Source organism: Orbicella franksi, chromosome 6 (assembly GCF_964199315.1).
Source record: "Orbicella franksi chromosome 6, jaOrbFran1.1, whole genome shotgun sequence".
Lineage (NCBI taxonomy): Eukaryota > Metazoa > Cnidaria > Anthozoa > Scleractinia > Merulinidae > Orbicella > Orbicella franksi.
The window spans coordinates 5,993,152-6,009,155 of record NC_138150.1 but is presented as its reverse complement, the minus strand read 5'-3'; the positions used below and the strand labels follow the sequence as shown (position 1 = coordinate 6,009,155).

General features: G+C 39.9%; 1 protein-coding gene across 1 annotated transcript in view; it reads right to left on the bottom strand.

Moving 5' to 3' along the window:
- The window catches only part of LOC145489082 (uncharacterized), an 18,358-nt gene extending 11,169 nt beyond the window's left edge, over window positions 1-7,189 (bottom strand). The window contains exons 1-5 of the mRNA XM_081467986.1: window positions 6,857-7,189; window positions 2,539-2,746; window positions 1,821-2,131; window positions 1,334-1,474; window positions 1-26 (exon numbers count right to left, since the gene is read on the bottom strand). The exon at window positions 1-26 is cut by the window's left edge and continues 300 nt beyond it. Coding sequence (XP_081324112.1) covers window positions 1-26; window positions 1,334-1,474; window positions 1,821-2,131; window positions 2,539-2,746; window positions 6,857-7,030 — 860 coding nt within the window. The 5' untranslated portion in view covers window positions 7,031-7,189. The remainder of the gene's footprint in view (window positions 27-1,333; window positions 1,475-1,820; window positions 2,132-2,538; window positions 2,747-6,856) is intronic.
- Window positions 7,190-16,004: the final 8,815 nt, after the last annotated feature.

The window sequence follows — 16,004 nt, the reverse complement described above, 5'->3', positions numbered from 1 at the left end:
CTTACTTCTTCCAGCAATTTTTCAAGCTGTAAATCAAAAGTAACATGACTTAAGAAGGTCTTATAAATAAATTAGTTTAAACACTCTGGCATGGCTTAGACGATACCACAAGTGTTGGATCGTTTGGGGTGACCGTATGGTTTCTCCTCCATCTTAGCATCAGCACTGCACCGGTGAGGCCCAGGAGGCTGAAACAGTACTACTCAGGATCCAAACTCCGTGGGACATAACAACTCCGTGGGACAGTTTTGGTGCCATGTTAAAGCACTTCGCAGGCAGTATGCACATGAATATTCTATAAAGCATGTTTAATTTATTCGAAAAAGTCTATAAATGTTATTAAGTGAACTCAGAGTTTCATAGGGACCTTAGAAACCTGGTTTCCTGGAGCTTATGTTTTAGAGCTGATTTATCTATTCTTTTTTCTTTATTTATCGCTACCCACCCCCTCCCCTTTTCAATTGGTGTTAAGTTTAGTCCAGGCTACACTCGTCTGAATTTCAGTGCGCGCGGTGACTCTCAGAAGGAGCCGACCGATTAGCGTTCTATAACTGTTGTCTAAAGGAAGTCTGCCCGAGGATATCATTATGTCCAATAGTTTGGCATAGTTTGTTTGAAGTTCAATCGATTCTCGATGTAGGAAGCTCTTGTTTAGTCCATATAGGACGATGCAGGCCTATAGAAAGCTACAGTTAAGCTTTCCGGAGCGGTTTTGATATCTGTACGTTTGTGTTTATTTAGACTCGAATTTCATGTTGAAGTACTCTTAATTAAATTGGACAATTCATGATTCAACGAAAAGACGGTGAATTTAGTCTTCCTTGCCTCAAAAGTCATGCAGGAGAGTTATTTCCTTTTATTTGAGCTACGATAAGCCTTGTGGAAAGCTAGCTCTAGGACAGAATTGTATCAAGATTATCAGTGACAAGTCAAATTCTGTGGCTATGTTTTTGCAAATACAGACAGATATATATATATATATATATATATATATATATATATATATATATATATGCCGATTTCAGAAAGACATAATACCCCAACTTAAGTCACAAATTAAGGGTGCCTGTTCTGTTGCATAGCAACAAACTTGACCCACTTTTTACCATCAATTACATCTCTCTTAAAAACTAGGCCGGTGACCCCATATTTTTTTTTTTTTTTATAAAAATTGTTTTATTACACACAGAAGAAGAAACAGAGAAAATGATAAAAAATTAAATCTCTCGCGCTATCTGGCGACCCCTCGGGTGATCGCATGATGCCTCGTGCTAAAGTGCGCGTTAGAAATATTACTGTTTTGAGCCACCTTAAATCCTAAGGCAAGACTTACTCTGTCTTTCTGAACTCCTCCAGCGTTTCCACTGTTTATGACATAAATGAAGGCAAAGGCTTCTGGTAAATAGTGCGTGACTACCTCGTCCATGATTTCAGACTCGCCAATACCCGGACTATCAATTATAACCACGCCTTTCTGAAATATAGAGAATAGAAACGTGGGCAGCCATTTTTTCAATTATTCTACGAAGCACGTTGGTACAGGTGTGTACGAGATGATCAGCCAAATGAGTAGATTAGTACAAACTTAGAATGATTTCACTGTTTCTATGTTTAGTTTTTACTTAAGATTCATTTGAATTATGTTACATTTTTAATTGTGAGGTTATTCAGGTGCTGATGAGATTTTTTGACAGTTAGTTGGAACGAAGGGGCGCCATTGAACCGGTTTGCTTTGTCCTGTCTTTGGCATATACTTAATTTTACTTATATGACTGATGAGAAAGGACCAACACATTTAATGTTACGTCACTAATAAGTACCTTCAAAAGTTCGTGGGGCCAAAAGAGTTCAACTTTTTTGTAAATTGAGCCTTTTTCTCGCTCACCCTTCACGTGAACATAGGGAGAGATCTGCTGAAGATAACTTTGTTCAGAGGATGCCGCCTTTAGAGGGACCTCCTTAATTGAAGGCCCGGTTTCAGGATTCTCGTTTTTAAAGTGGGCCACGATTCTGGGTTGCTCTCCATATCTCAATTCGCATATGGTGGACGTTGTGCTGAGAAGGGAATATGGAAGAAGTTCTTCTCCTAGAATAAGGTTGACCAAGCTGCTTTTTCCAGAGCCTGTCTCACCTTTAAATGAATAAACCGTGAATTTATTAGTTTTCCTTCATAGTCTTCTTAGACCTCATCGAAATATCGTAAGAAATCAAAATGGCGTTTCTCCAAAATTCAAAAAATGATTGTGTAGTGTCTCCTGTTTTCTAGGGCTTTTTAATAAAGCTTGCATTGGACCTTTTCCATTTTTACAAGAAACTTGGCCTTCATAGAATGGTAACATTCCCAGGTTGCTACGTTGAGGAATGTTTCTAACCACTGTGCACTGACAATGTCAAGTGACTTCTGACTTGCCTGTTTTTGAGTAAGTTACAGTTGATTCGATGTCACGAAATTATTGTGTCAAATACCAATTTTGAGATCCTTTCTTGGAGAAGTTAGTTATTGAACCGCTTTTAAAACTCTTGCTTTGTGTCATTTACCTGCCACCAGAAGGAAGTATTCTTTTCGTTTTAGTTGTGCTTGGTGATTTTCTATCTTCCCTTTTAAGTTGACCACGTTCTTCTGCAGCAAAGCGAGAATTTTGTCATCCATTTTTTTCAGACACTCCTCGGTATCGGAGTAAGCCTTAAGTAAAGCTTGTCTTTTCCAGGCATCTTCATCTCTTGCTTCTGACAAAATGGAAAAGGCCTAAAACATGAAAGCAAAACCAATTCATGGCTCAAATCAAGCGTGGCCTTTAATTGTATTTGATTCTTTCAGTCTCTCATACCGGCGCAATTCAGTAATTTTGATACTGATGTTTATGCTTGTTATATGTAATACTACATCATTAGGAACTCATCGTTTTAGCTTTGATAGGAATTACCGACTTAGTGCAGTCTCCTACGCGCAAAACCCCCGCAGTAAAGGGTTAATGCATGTATTGTCACCTGGCGAGCGGAGCGATCGACGTGTCCCATTGAGAACAGTTGCAACTGGGACGAGAATTGTACAATGTAGCTTACATATGTGTAGGTTACTAATTCAATCAAAGGTTTAGTTTCAAAACATTTTTGTCAATTCCATTATAGTGATACTCAGAGATAATCCCAATACACTGTTTTCGATATATATATTAAAATTCAGCTTGGCAGTGAGGCTTAGAGGACACAAACAAAGGCAATTGAATGACACGTTTATTCATTTTTTTGTTTGTGTCCTCTAGGCCTCACTACCAAGCTGAATTGTAATATGTCGAAAGTGACCTATTTTCAAGGTCCAGAGCTAGTTCTAGCTGTTTTTTTTGTTTTGTTTTGTGGTGTTATGCATTTTATGCACAAAAACCACTGTGTCAGAGGCCGATCTATGTTGTTATTCGTCAGTTAGTCAGTCAGTTAGTCAGTCAGTCAGTCAGTCAGTCAATTTGAGGTCGAAATGACACGTGACAGACCTCCGAGAGTATAAATAGTTCGGCAGGTAGACTGGTTGTTGTTTCGTCGGCCATTGCTTTTGGCGTAACGTTGTCGTACTGCGTAATTGCAGCCGTTTTACCTGTTTTATGAAAATTTGGAAGAGCTTTCAGTCGCAAATTAGTTGCAATTGTTCAAGGTAAGTTAAGTTATTTTAATATCGCTCTGTCGTGCTGTTTATGATTTGTTTCCTTCCTTCCATCTCTAAAATAACTGCACTGCCTAGTTTGTTCTTTGTTATTTCATTCAGATGTTGGAGTGAGTTTCCTCGGCAAGCCAACATCTCTAGACTCGACTTTGTGTTTAGTAATGAATTGAATAAAGAAATCACACACGTGACCCATATTTTTCAGTATGATTAAAAGCTTCGATCGCCACCAACTTGGTTTTCTATAAACAACGAAATCTGGGAATAAGGGACAGTCACGCGATTAACCTGATGGAGAGCAACTGGAACGAATGGATTAGTCTTTTAAGTTGCGAGCCTTCTGTCATTGTAGTCATTTTCATTTTTCTTTCTTTCTTTTGTTTTTTTCGTTTTGTTATATTTTGTTATGTTTTTTTTTTTTTCCGAGCTGATAGCAGTTTATTATTTTTTTAAATTTGATTTTTGAAAATTTAATTTTACATATTTTTCTCAGTCATAATTATTGTAATTATTCGACGTTCTGGGATGTTCCGGAATGTTCCGGGATGTTCCGGAATGTTCCATGTCCCTGGTTTTAACGACGCCCGTCGTAAAACGTTCTACACCTTAATGTATCATTTTCTAAAGCGAAAAAAACACAATAAAATAGTCTGGTAAAAGGTGAGTTCTTGTTCTGTACAAATGGCATTGCAATAAATAGGGCTGTAGTGTTTTTTTTTTATTCCTATGAAGTGCTATTTAAGTACATTTATTTACACAATTATTAGCATCTACGATCGTCGACGGGAAACTGGCTGATATCCGCCATAAAACTGCAGAAATACTTTAGTCTACGCTTTCCCTTACTTTAATGGAAATAAACATACCCCTTTGCATTTTCTGAAACGATGTAGTAATTTTCTAAACTTACAAACTTAGCGTGATACGATACAAACATAGGGGTAAACACAGAATATTTAATTAAAAAGGGAAGTCCCGACGAGATGCTTATCAGATAACCGGGGAGGGGGGGGGGGGAAATACGATCGCTTTAAAAAAAAAACGTCTAAAATTCCGAACTTAAGAGTAAAATATGAAAGAGACTTGAAATAAACCTTTTTAAAATAAAATTTTATGTGACATAGAGCCAAGAAAGCGCCAAAATATCGACCATTTCAAAGCCGTGGATTTCTGTGTGCATGATTGCCAAATTTATCGGCTAGACAAAACGCCGCTTCTGTTAATTGGTAAAATACTCATTTCTTTTTGAGGGCTCCTGGTGAAATTTTACTCACCATTTTTTTTTTGTTTTTTAAAAGACAATTTGATAATAGTACATTAATTTAGTACATAAATAGGTCCAAAAAGACTTTTTTTATTACTTTTATTTTATTGCCTCCTTATGCGCAAAATACAAATACAATAGCTGGTTTTCATATGACGTCACTAAAATTCGAACTACAAAACTATTGATCTTCTTAAGATTTTACTTAAATGATGTATAAGAGCAGCTGAAAACTAATATTCATACAAATTTTCGCTCCGAATGGGTTTTTGGTTTTGTGATACACTACGCTTCAATTTCTAAGCTTTTGCGTGACGCGGCATTTACGTGACGGCCTAGAGAGCTGTCATGACGGTTAAAAACGTGTCTTATTTCGGGGAACTTGGCTATCTGAACAGTTCATGTCTTAGAAAAAGTATTATTTTAATGTTTTAGAGTTTCTCGCGGGATAAATTCACGTTTTTGTAGCAAAACTCAGTGACAGATGTTTCTGTTGGTTTCCGGCCGCCATGTTGGTGCCCATACGGATGGGCACCAGCATGGCGTCTCCATACAAATCTCTATAAATTTGGGCAAAAAATTTCTCCGCATATCTCGCATAAGAAAAATTGCTGTGACCAGAATTTTGGCGAGAGTCTTTGCATATTTACTTTCTTTCATTTCCCAGATTCTGGACTTTATCTATTGACCGGTTTTGATTTTTATTTTGATCTATTTGGAATTGCGTGACACTGAAAACCAGCAATACAGTAGAGTTATACAATGTGCAGAGTAATGGTGCAAGTGTGATTTACATTGTATCAAAAAAAAAAAATCGAAAAAATCAAGGAACAAAAACAATAGTAAGGCACACGAAACTTAAACGAAATATTTCCACTCATAGTTGAAATCTTCTAATTGTTTGTTTTTTATTGTGATTTGCTTGAGTGAATCAATCCTTTCTAACCTCTTTGCTGTGTCATGTATATGAACACTGGATTTGACAATGACTGATTAAGAGTAGGAAATCATCTACAAATGTACATAATGATTGCTGAAAATAGCCTCACATTGCTGCAAAATAAATGACGACCCTGCGGGACTCAGCTGTTGGTGTTGTTTTACATTTAAACAGGCTTAGTCATTACAGCAGCAAAACATCTTGACAGTACATTTACAAGTTCAATTGACATGTGTAAACAGTGCCGACATCAGAGAGTTAAAACTCACATAGGACAATGCACAAAATAGGACTAAATTGAGCGATTGTTGTTGTGTTATGTCCCATTGGGACTATGAGCTTAATAAATAACTATTATTAGAGGATAAAGTAAGTAAGTATAAAAAGAGTACTCTGCATTGCATTTCCCACTTAACAAATTGTAATGACTTGACTACCTTTTCAATTGTGGTAATTTAACTCCCAGATACTGACATTTAAAAACAACATTCGGCAACCGATTGGAATAAAATTAAGCATACGACCACAAGTACGCATTTGCGGACCTATGTTTTAACCAGCAAACAAGTCACTACTTCCGGGAATAACAAATTCAATCGAATATCGGTTTTCATCGTTTGACATTTTGTGTAATAAGTAGTACTGGAGGAAATGCATGCCTGCCCCTCATCTAATCAGGCTTGACAAAAACGTTCAACGTTCAGTCAACTGAGTGGTTCATTTTTTTTCTGCTACTCTATACTGCGCCCGTGTTTTGTCTCCAACCGCTAGCCTAGACAAGAAGCTCTTGCTACAAATTGCAATCAATACTCTAATGGCGACTACTGCCTGTTGATATACAGGAAAACTCGTTCCGGATTAAACTCTGTAAGGAAGCAAATGATTTCATTACTGTCGCTGTCACTGTAACACGCGTTGCCTCATTGCAAACAAAACAAAGTCCCCAACATTTCCTGTTTTAAAAGAGTTTTTAATATTCAATCTGAAGAGTTCTTACCTGACCAGCAGTCCAGCAAGGCTCTTCTACGGACTGATTTAATTCCGCTCTCACTCGTGATTTCATCTCATCCAATGTTTGTAATCCTCTCCACGAAATACCAAGCGCCTTCATCACTTGAAGCATATCCAACAGATCGTCGATTTCTTCGATGGTTTTCGATTTACAAGCCATTTTACCAGTTTAAACAAATCTGAGCCGAGATCATAAAACAAAACGATGGTTTAAGATGAAAGGCTACATTGTAACGCAAGAAGAAGTTTAACGTTCATGCACTGATGTCCCTAAAGCTACAAAACAATTGCAGCGTTGTTCTTGTGAGCAGAGGGCATGGCTAAGTGAGTCTCAGTAAACTGATACGGGGAGATACGTCATTTGTATTTGTTTTGCATAGCGTTCTCTCAGCAGATACACTCATTTTGTCCTGAAAAATCTATGAGCTGAAGATTTTATCAGGAAAAGTACGGCAAAAAAATGTTTCTATACTCAGTTGCAGCTTCTAGTTGTCAAATTATCAACGGGGCATCCAAATTCCGAATGAAGCCCGATTATTAATCCAATTATATTCAACTTTCAACCACGTCACAGTCGTTTACCCTTTTGTTCTCGTCTTTGTAGTGGAGAGGTTAATTGAAAGTCGCACGATCGAGTGACAAGGTATTTTTCAGAGGGGTGGGAAAGGGGGAGAGGGGAAAGTACCTATTTCGTCGTTAACTGAGAGGTGACATGCCATTAAAAGAGTCATAGATTGATCTCATCATCAGTTCGAAAGCGATTTATAGCATCTAATTTTGTGGTTAAAGTGGCGTGTTAAGAAAGATACCACGTGAAAGCTATGGTAGGTAGTGATCGGTCTTCCAAGATTTTTTTTCCCTCTCATTCGCACACATGGCACTCAGCCGATACTGTGCCTATGTGGCATATTAGAAAGCCCCTCCTTTTCATGTTAAAACCCTGCGCTGTTTCCATTGATATGATTGCGTCGGAATGGTTGTGCATGCTACATAAATTAGCGTACTCTTCCTATAGAGACCCTCGTAACACCCGTGGGTATCGAGCAAAGAATTTATATGCCCTCCGTACTTGAGATCGTTCTGTTATGCGTTCATGCCACGAAAGGTCTGTTCTGTGTTCTCTTTTTGCGGTTATTCCCACGTTTCCGTCGCTGAGCAAATTTCCTTATGGCTGAAGTTCTTGCTGCTGTTCCTCCTGACGTTTTGATAGTCACTTGTTCGGCCGCGGAGGCCGCAGCTGTAGTTCCTGCTACCGGTAATAATCCCGCTCTTTCCGCTAAGGGCAAGTTTTTAATCTTGGCGTCTTAGATTTCATGGCGTGTGTCGCCTCCTGGTTTGTATGGCGTATGTCTCCTTCTAGTTTTATGGCGCGTGTCGCCTTCAAGTTAGTTTTCTTGGCGTGTGTCGTTTTCAAGTTAGTTTTCTTGGTGTGTGTCGCCTTCAAGTAAGTTTTCTCGGTGCGTGTCGCCTTCAAGTTACTTTTCTTGGCGTGTGTCGTTCTCAAGTTAGTTTACATGGCGTGTGTCGCCTTCAAGTTAGTTTACATGGCGTGTGTCGCCTTTAAGTTAGTTTTCTTGGCGTGTGTCGCCTTCAAGTTAGTCTTCTTGGCGTGGTGTCGCCTTGTAAGTTTCATGGTACGTGTCGCCTTCAAGTTTTCAAGGCGAGCGTCGCCTCCTGGTTTACATTGCGCATGTCGCCTTCAAGTTCGTTTTTACAGCGTGTGTCGCCTTCCAAGTTTGTTTTCACGGCGTGCGTCGCCTTCAACTTTGTTTTTATGGCGTGTGTTGCTTCAACGTAGTTTTAACATTCAAAGTGTATGCTCAGCAGTGCTTTATAAGCTTCCATAAAGTCTGCCGCGCTGTCTTTTATAGTCCCTCGTGTTGCTTTTCATGGTGTTTGTTTTCTCTGGGTTATGTCCCTCTTAATATCTTGGAGCCCGCCGTTGTAGCCGGATTTGTCGTTCGTATTTTATTTTTTCGTAACGTTTGTTAATTTTGGAAAGATTTTGTTCCCCGGGCTTTTATCCCCTTTTGTTGTCTCGAAAACTCATTGTTTTATATTCAGGTACTTTCTCCGTGGTTTTGTCATAATCAGCACGAGATTTTTAAAGGTGATGAAGTTTACTAATTTTCGTTACTTCTGTGCACATGTCGTTCATATTTCGGAATTTATATGTACAAAATGCAAATTACTTTAGTTGTATTCGTCAAGTCCTATTCTCTGTACTTGCCTGGCGTGTTAGCGACTTATTTGTCCGGACTTTATGCCATGTCGAGCATTTAGTTGTTCCTGTTTTCGTTATAATTTTGTCGTATGTTATGCGTGTAGCGCCGACCGATTGCTTTGGTACGACAGTTTGGTTTAATGCGGCCAATTTTTCGTCGCGTGTTGCTTTATTGGCTGACCTCAATTTTATTTTGACCTTTTCGCTAGGCTTACTGGACAGTTCTAGAACTTGAAAATCAGTTTATGGAGCTCGAAAGGACCTCCGAGTCCAGTTCTGTTGCGGTAGCTCATCTGTCCCTCCACAATAGGAACACTTCCGCTATCCATTTGGCGGATCTGGGACGGGTTTTCTAAACAATACCCGATACTCTGTCTGTGACGGGGTCCCTGGATCGCCCTGGTTGGTGGCTTCCCTTTTTCTTTACCTGTTTGTTTTGGTGGTTTATTACTACTTTTTACTCCTCTTACCCTGTTCATTTCAGTCGTCTCCTAAACCGTTTTACCTTCAGTTAAAGGTGCTCGAGAATCCGCTGGGGAGCCCCCAGCTGGGCCGGTCCACTCCCGTCGATCCAGATGGTAGCGTCCGGAAAAAAATCATTTTCGCCCATATCTTACTGTCTTCGCGTGTGCCATAGAGATGCAGCATAATAAACAGTTATTGGTTGAGGTTTTTGTGATATCCGGAATAATCAATGTCGAGGTAAGTATTATCAGCCAAAGCCGAAGGCTGAGGCTGATAACACTAACCGAGACCACGATTATTTCGAATATCACAAAATCCGAATCTAATAATTGTTTTATTATACATTGTTTTAAGAAAATAACGACAAGCACATTATCGCACCGAACACAGTTTGTTTTCGACAAGCCATGTTCTTACTTCTTGTCCGTGAACTTGACATCGCTCTTGGAAATCAAGCATTCCGCGCGCAACCTACAGATTATTCACTAATCTCAGTGCTAGCAGATTAGTGAATAATTTGTAGGTTGCGCTGTTTCCCAGAATTAACTGTAGGCTTTTAGCCAATGAGAAGACATATGGTGACTACAATGTATAATGACAATGAAAATTTTACTACTAGTATACACAGATTGACTGCTATCAGTGTTCCTTTTAGTTCTTAAAGGGCTGCCTTTAACAGGAATAGGAAATATCTCGACTAAGATAGATAAAATCACATGGAGCACACAGTCTTGTTTAGCAGGATGTGGGTAAATAAAGGAATAAAAAGAATGGAAAATTAAACTTTGTCTCGTATTCGAAAAAAAAATTGGCCAAGTTGTAAAAAAATATTCCAACTTCGTTTTGTGTCTGTTTGGTTTCGTGGAAGGTACGAAATTTAGAAATTCGAGTGAATTTTCGGAATGCTTTAAAAATGTTTGGGCAAATTTAAGAGTTGCCTCCCTTGTCAGTATTATATGAATATTGTTTATCGTTTAGACCTTTGGAATCTGATGAGAACTGTTATGGTAGTAGTGGTATGGGCTAGTCCGGTACAGATTTGACAGGTATTGTGATGCAAATGAAAAGGTATTGTTATGGAAAGGAGTTCTATTGTTTTCTCGAGTTTGACGTATCCATGGTAACCAGAAGCCCCACCCCCTTTGACGTCATTAATCTCGTTTCCCTGTTGACCGAGTAAAAAGTCTAGTTTTTAACATAAACAAAGAAATCACGCAATTTTAAAGTTAACCATTAACTTTAATATCAAACGTTTCCCTAAAATTACAGGACAGAGCCGTGTGCAACTCCCTAGTGGATTGCGCTCCTTATGAATGAAACTATTTACAAAATTGTTTACAAATGGCACAACAGTTCAATCATGTCCACGTCCTCGTTTGTTATTCTTTCATAGCCATAGGGATATGTTTTGAAGGTGTAGGGATCTATTACCCGTTTTTCGTACACAAGCTGGTACTTTTTCGTCTGAGAGACTGTGGTCAGTGAGTACTCTTTGGAGTTTCGGACGATGTAATAAGGCTTGTAAATATCAGTTTGTCGCGTTTTCTCGAGAGGGCGTTGAATTTCGTCTAAAACATTTTGCCGCAATACTTGATAATTTAACTGCTTGCTACCTTCACTGTTTAAAGAGATTCCCCTCACTTTGCATTCTTCTTTTTCTTTCTTCGTAAGGTAGCCATAATTTTTCGGTCCCGCGGATGCAAATTCAGTGATGAAGTCGTCTTCTCCCAACTCGTCCTTGAAATCACCGAAAAAGTCGTCAAGGGGAGGATTGTTTTCATGAGGTAAACTGGGAAAAATAACGCTGTCGGTGTCTGTGTACTGCACTCGTTCTTGTAGCATGTCCAGAACTGCATACAAACGATGTCGAGCCCAACATGTCGTGAAACAAGCGATGAAAATGTTGAAGTTTGGTGAGACAGGTTCGTCATTCGATTTCAGAGTTTCCCGTGGTAATCATGGCTAGCGGTATTGCTCGTGGGCGCGTACGCACGACGGCGACGACGACGAGGGAGTCGCGCAACATGGCGGCCATACTCCAAATAATAGGTTGACAGAGACATGCAACCTTGGTTTACCGTGTACTTCTTTGATATTGGACATCCATGTTATGATCAATTGACACCTGTCAAAACAAGGTATCCGCTGACCAGTATCGCGTGACCATATCGCGGACTCAAGTTTACAGCTCATCGCGGTCGCGTGTTTTTTTCAAGTTGACCGCTGACAAAGTGCTGGTTTTCGATTGGATCGCGGGCTCATCCCAGGTTAACTTGTTGAAAACAGGGCGGGATTGTTCGGAAGCTGGTTAACGCTAACCCAGGATTAACAGTTAACCGAATTATAACTTTTTCGTCTATACAAATGTTTTTTACTGCTTTGTCCTGTGTATATAGTCATTGTTAAAACTCCAAACAGAAGGCCAAACAATATACAGAAAACCTCACCGCAAAGTTACAAAACTCAAATCAAAATTCTACCTTTTCCTGGGTTATTTGGCTCTGAACAACCCGGCCCAGGAGCTACGCTTTAGGCTGGCCTAAATCTATATATTAGTGAATTTCAACGATGTCTTCAGACAATACACTCACGTAGCAAATGTCATTTGCATCACTTTCATGGAATGCACTGAACCTCATAGGATCCCCGAACTCTTTGATTTGAGTTTTGTTGGTGCGCTGGCCAAACTTCCCCCACATGGAATTCAACATCATTTTTGCCGGGATTCTTTTCAATGTTGTTGCGGTTGAGTTCGATGCCCTCTTTCGCTTTGTAGGATCTCAGATGTTCTTGCTGTTTGACGGGATCATTGCCTACATGAGCTGGCCAGCCGCTTGCCTCCTCTTTAATCTTTAACCATGTATTCACATAGTCTTTAAAGAGACCTTTCCTCGTTTCAGAAAAATGCCACACTTCGTGAATGTAAGTTATTTTGTAGCCCTTCTCAACGGCTTTGTTCAGTTCAGGGGTACATCATGTACCTGTAATTTGTCTTTCACTGTCGCTGTGACTGCAAACCCAGGACCGTTGTAGCATTGGTTTTTCCATCTCTTCTTGTACACAGGCTCTACATAGCGGGAATGTCAGTTTACCATTTCCACGCAGCGGAAGTACTAGATGAAACAGTTTTTCTGAAGGTAAGATTGTGACTTTGGCAATCCCGAAGTAATTTTGGATATCTGTGTCTTACGGCTGAAATATAATTTCAGGGTGGCCGACAGGATACTCAGCATTCTTATTGATGAACGGATAGAGAGATGTAAAATCATAGTAATGAATCTTCTCTCCTTAGGCGATGTCAGTCAGATGATAGAGTTTGACAGCGTTTGTTCGTCCGCCGCAGAAGACATCACGGGGATTTAGTGGCTCCACCAAATCGAGGCTGGATACAAATTTAAAGTTCCTGACGTCCTGCCTTTCTTCTTTCATTTTCCGCCAATCACACTCCCACATTTCGATGACGTTGTAACCTTTTTAACGTTGTAACGTTTTTCCTGGGTGCAGAGATACACGTCGGCAGTGCAGCGGTGCTACAATCTAAGGTGTATTTCGGATCTGTTAGGATAGCATTTACGACAGCCATGCCAAAAGCAACCTTGAAATTCGTAGACGGTGTTCGTAGTTGCATCGTAGCCGTCCACGGTGTAGCGACTGTTGGGGATACGGTATTCCCCATCATTTCCAACATGTTGAATTCTCCCACTGATCTGACTTTGTTGCCACAGTAGATATTCCATGGCAACTTTCGACTGATTTGTTTTTAGTCGCCAACCGTGGAGAGGCTCGGAAGCAATTGTGTTGGCTTCCATTCGGTTTTGTCGCAGGTCTCGATTGCATGCCGAAGCTATAGTAATATGACTGAAGGGGTCAAACTTTGTCTCTTTTTCAAAAAGCCGTTTGAAAGTAAGGCATCCCTCCTTCAGTAATTTCACGTCCGACTCGCAATATTCCAGCAATTCTTTCTGGAAATCGAACACTACATTCTCGGCTCTTTCTTTATCATGCCATTTCGTTGACAGACATTGATTCAGGCATGTAAAATTCTTTCTCGGGGATTGGTCCCACGTAGTCTTGATTTTCAGGCGTGTTAAGCAGGTGAGGAAAATAGCACTTCTTTAACTCTGTCAATCCGAATGTCTTCGGAAATGCAGAAAGCGGCATTTGAAAAAATGACAGAGAGTCAATAAAGTTAATATTGTCAAAGGTTAATTGGAGAAGTTTAGCTCCATTTCTGATTTGATTGAGAGCCCTGTGTTGGCGATGATATTCCTCCACGACGAAATAGGAGTCGTAGCCAGAAAAGTTATGGACCAAAACAGTTACATTGCGCGTGTCTTCTTCAGTTAACGTATCCAGCCATTCCAGGAAATCGCGGATGCAATCTTCACCTTTGAAGTGGAGTGGACAATTATCATCCTCAGTTTCCGCTATTAAAAGATTAGGGATGTGTTTGCCAGTGTCTTGCATCGCCTCAATATCGAAGAAAACGAGAATGGGAGGCTTTTCATCATCATCATCATTACCATTATCCTCTGCTTCGGCTTTGGTTCGTCGCCGGCGTTTTTTCTTTGTCTTTGTCTTCTTCTTTTTTTCTTTTTTCTCTTCGGTTAGCTCTTCCGGTATTTTAGGTATCTGAATAAAGCATTGGTGGCTTGCGGCTTCTATGTATTCGTGGCAAGAGGGACAGTCTATGTAACCGCATTCATGTTCTTGTTGCTTCTTTAGACCCACCAACAACTTTTTACAGCTACGACATTTGCGGCGTTGACTGCAAACACTGATGTTTTTGGAGTCAGCGGTTTTTCCCTTGTAGGATTTCGTCAGATGATTTTGAAAACAAACATCACCATAAAACATCCGCTTACAGGATCCGCATGGTGTAGCTGGTGGTTGAATACGACACCTGGCCTCTGTAAAGTCTCCACATCCCGTTTGTAAGCAGGAAGAACAATGATCAGGGTTGTTTTCACAGGCGTGTTGACCTTCGTTATTGTATGGTTTGAGACACCTAGCGCAGAAATAACTGTTACCAAAGAACCCAGGTAATGTAGTGATCACATTGTAGTATTCATTATCATACAACAGTACCAATTGTTTTTCCTGAGGCTTTCCAAAAGAAGTCACGCTATAACCTCGGGTAGCGTCCACAAGTAAGAGCTGATAATTGTTCAAGGACGGCGTCAATGCAAATCTAGTGAGTTCCTCGTAACCGCATTTTCCCATTTCTACATTAGCTTCTATATGCAGCTCGATTGCTTCATCTCTCTGGATAGAGACATCTCTTCTGAAGCTGTTCCATTTAGGGTGATCATCCACTCTAGCTTTAGCTGTCACAATGGCGCGGGCGCAGCATAGTTCATCTTTGTTATCGATACTGATGACAGAACCTTGCAAACGTTTGAAAGTTTCTGGATTAGAATGTCCAGGTTTCAATTTTCGTTTCTGACCGCTACCGCGAAGAGATGTACGATCGTGTGTAAAAGATAATTGAAACGAATCATTCATTTCAAAGTTCTCGTTTGAGTTTAACACCTGTGACATTTGCTGCAGCAGACTGTCGACACGATCACTGCCATTTAACCATTCCCCCGCCGATAACCCTCGATAAGCATAGCTGTTGACTAAGCGATTGCTGGCTAAATTGAAGTAGACACGATCAGCGGCTGGTATCCTGTCTCGGAGAATCAAATTTTGGATTGTTCTATGTAATCCATCAGCAATTGCTGCTGCCAAGTTTTGTTGAGGTATAAATTGTCCCACCTGACGAATGTTGGAGGTGTAGTGACGCTCTCTTACGCCCATTTTTTTGCTGTGACTATCCACGTACGGGTTGAGTACAAATTCGAAGCGTCCAGGTTCTGTGGTGGCAAGACTTCCCCCCATTTGTTCTTGATTAGTGAGTTGACGTTCTGTAGCCTCGGTGACATTTGACAAAATCGTATCATCGATAGAGTCGTCAAGAATCTAAGGGAAAAAATAAAACAAAATAAATAACCCGGTTCATCACACATAAAGCACACAAAATGTATTTTTGTCACAACATATTTAATTTACCTGTTGGAAATAACTGTTTTTTGTTCCATTCTCAATAGCAATAATGGCCTCCAACAATTCTTCATCGCTTATATCCTCAAATTGGCTTGACATGGGGCGAAAATCTTATCCAGAGAAACAAAAGTTTAGTCAACAGTCCACCATCTGCAAATGATTTCTATCTAGCGAGTCCCAACTTTATTGGTGTCGTTAACTAATCATATTACAGGAAATGGCAGCACATTTCCAACATCCAATCATATTGCACAAAAATGACATCATATTTTCAACCACCAATCAAGTAACATATGACGTTATTGATCTATCATAATTACATTCACACACGCAGACCACCCGAAAAGTTTACTTAGTTTGTTAATTTAATTTTTCCTGTAAATGAATAACAATTACA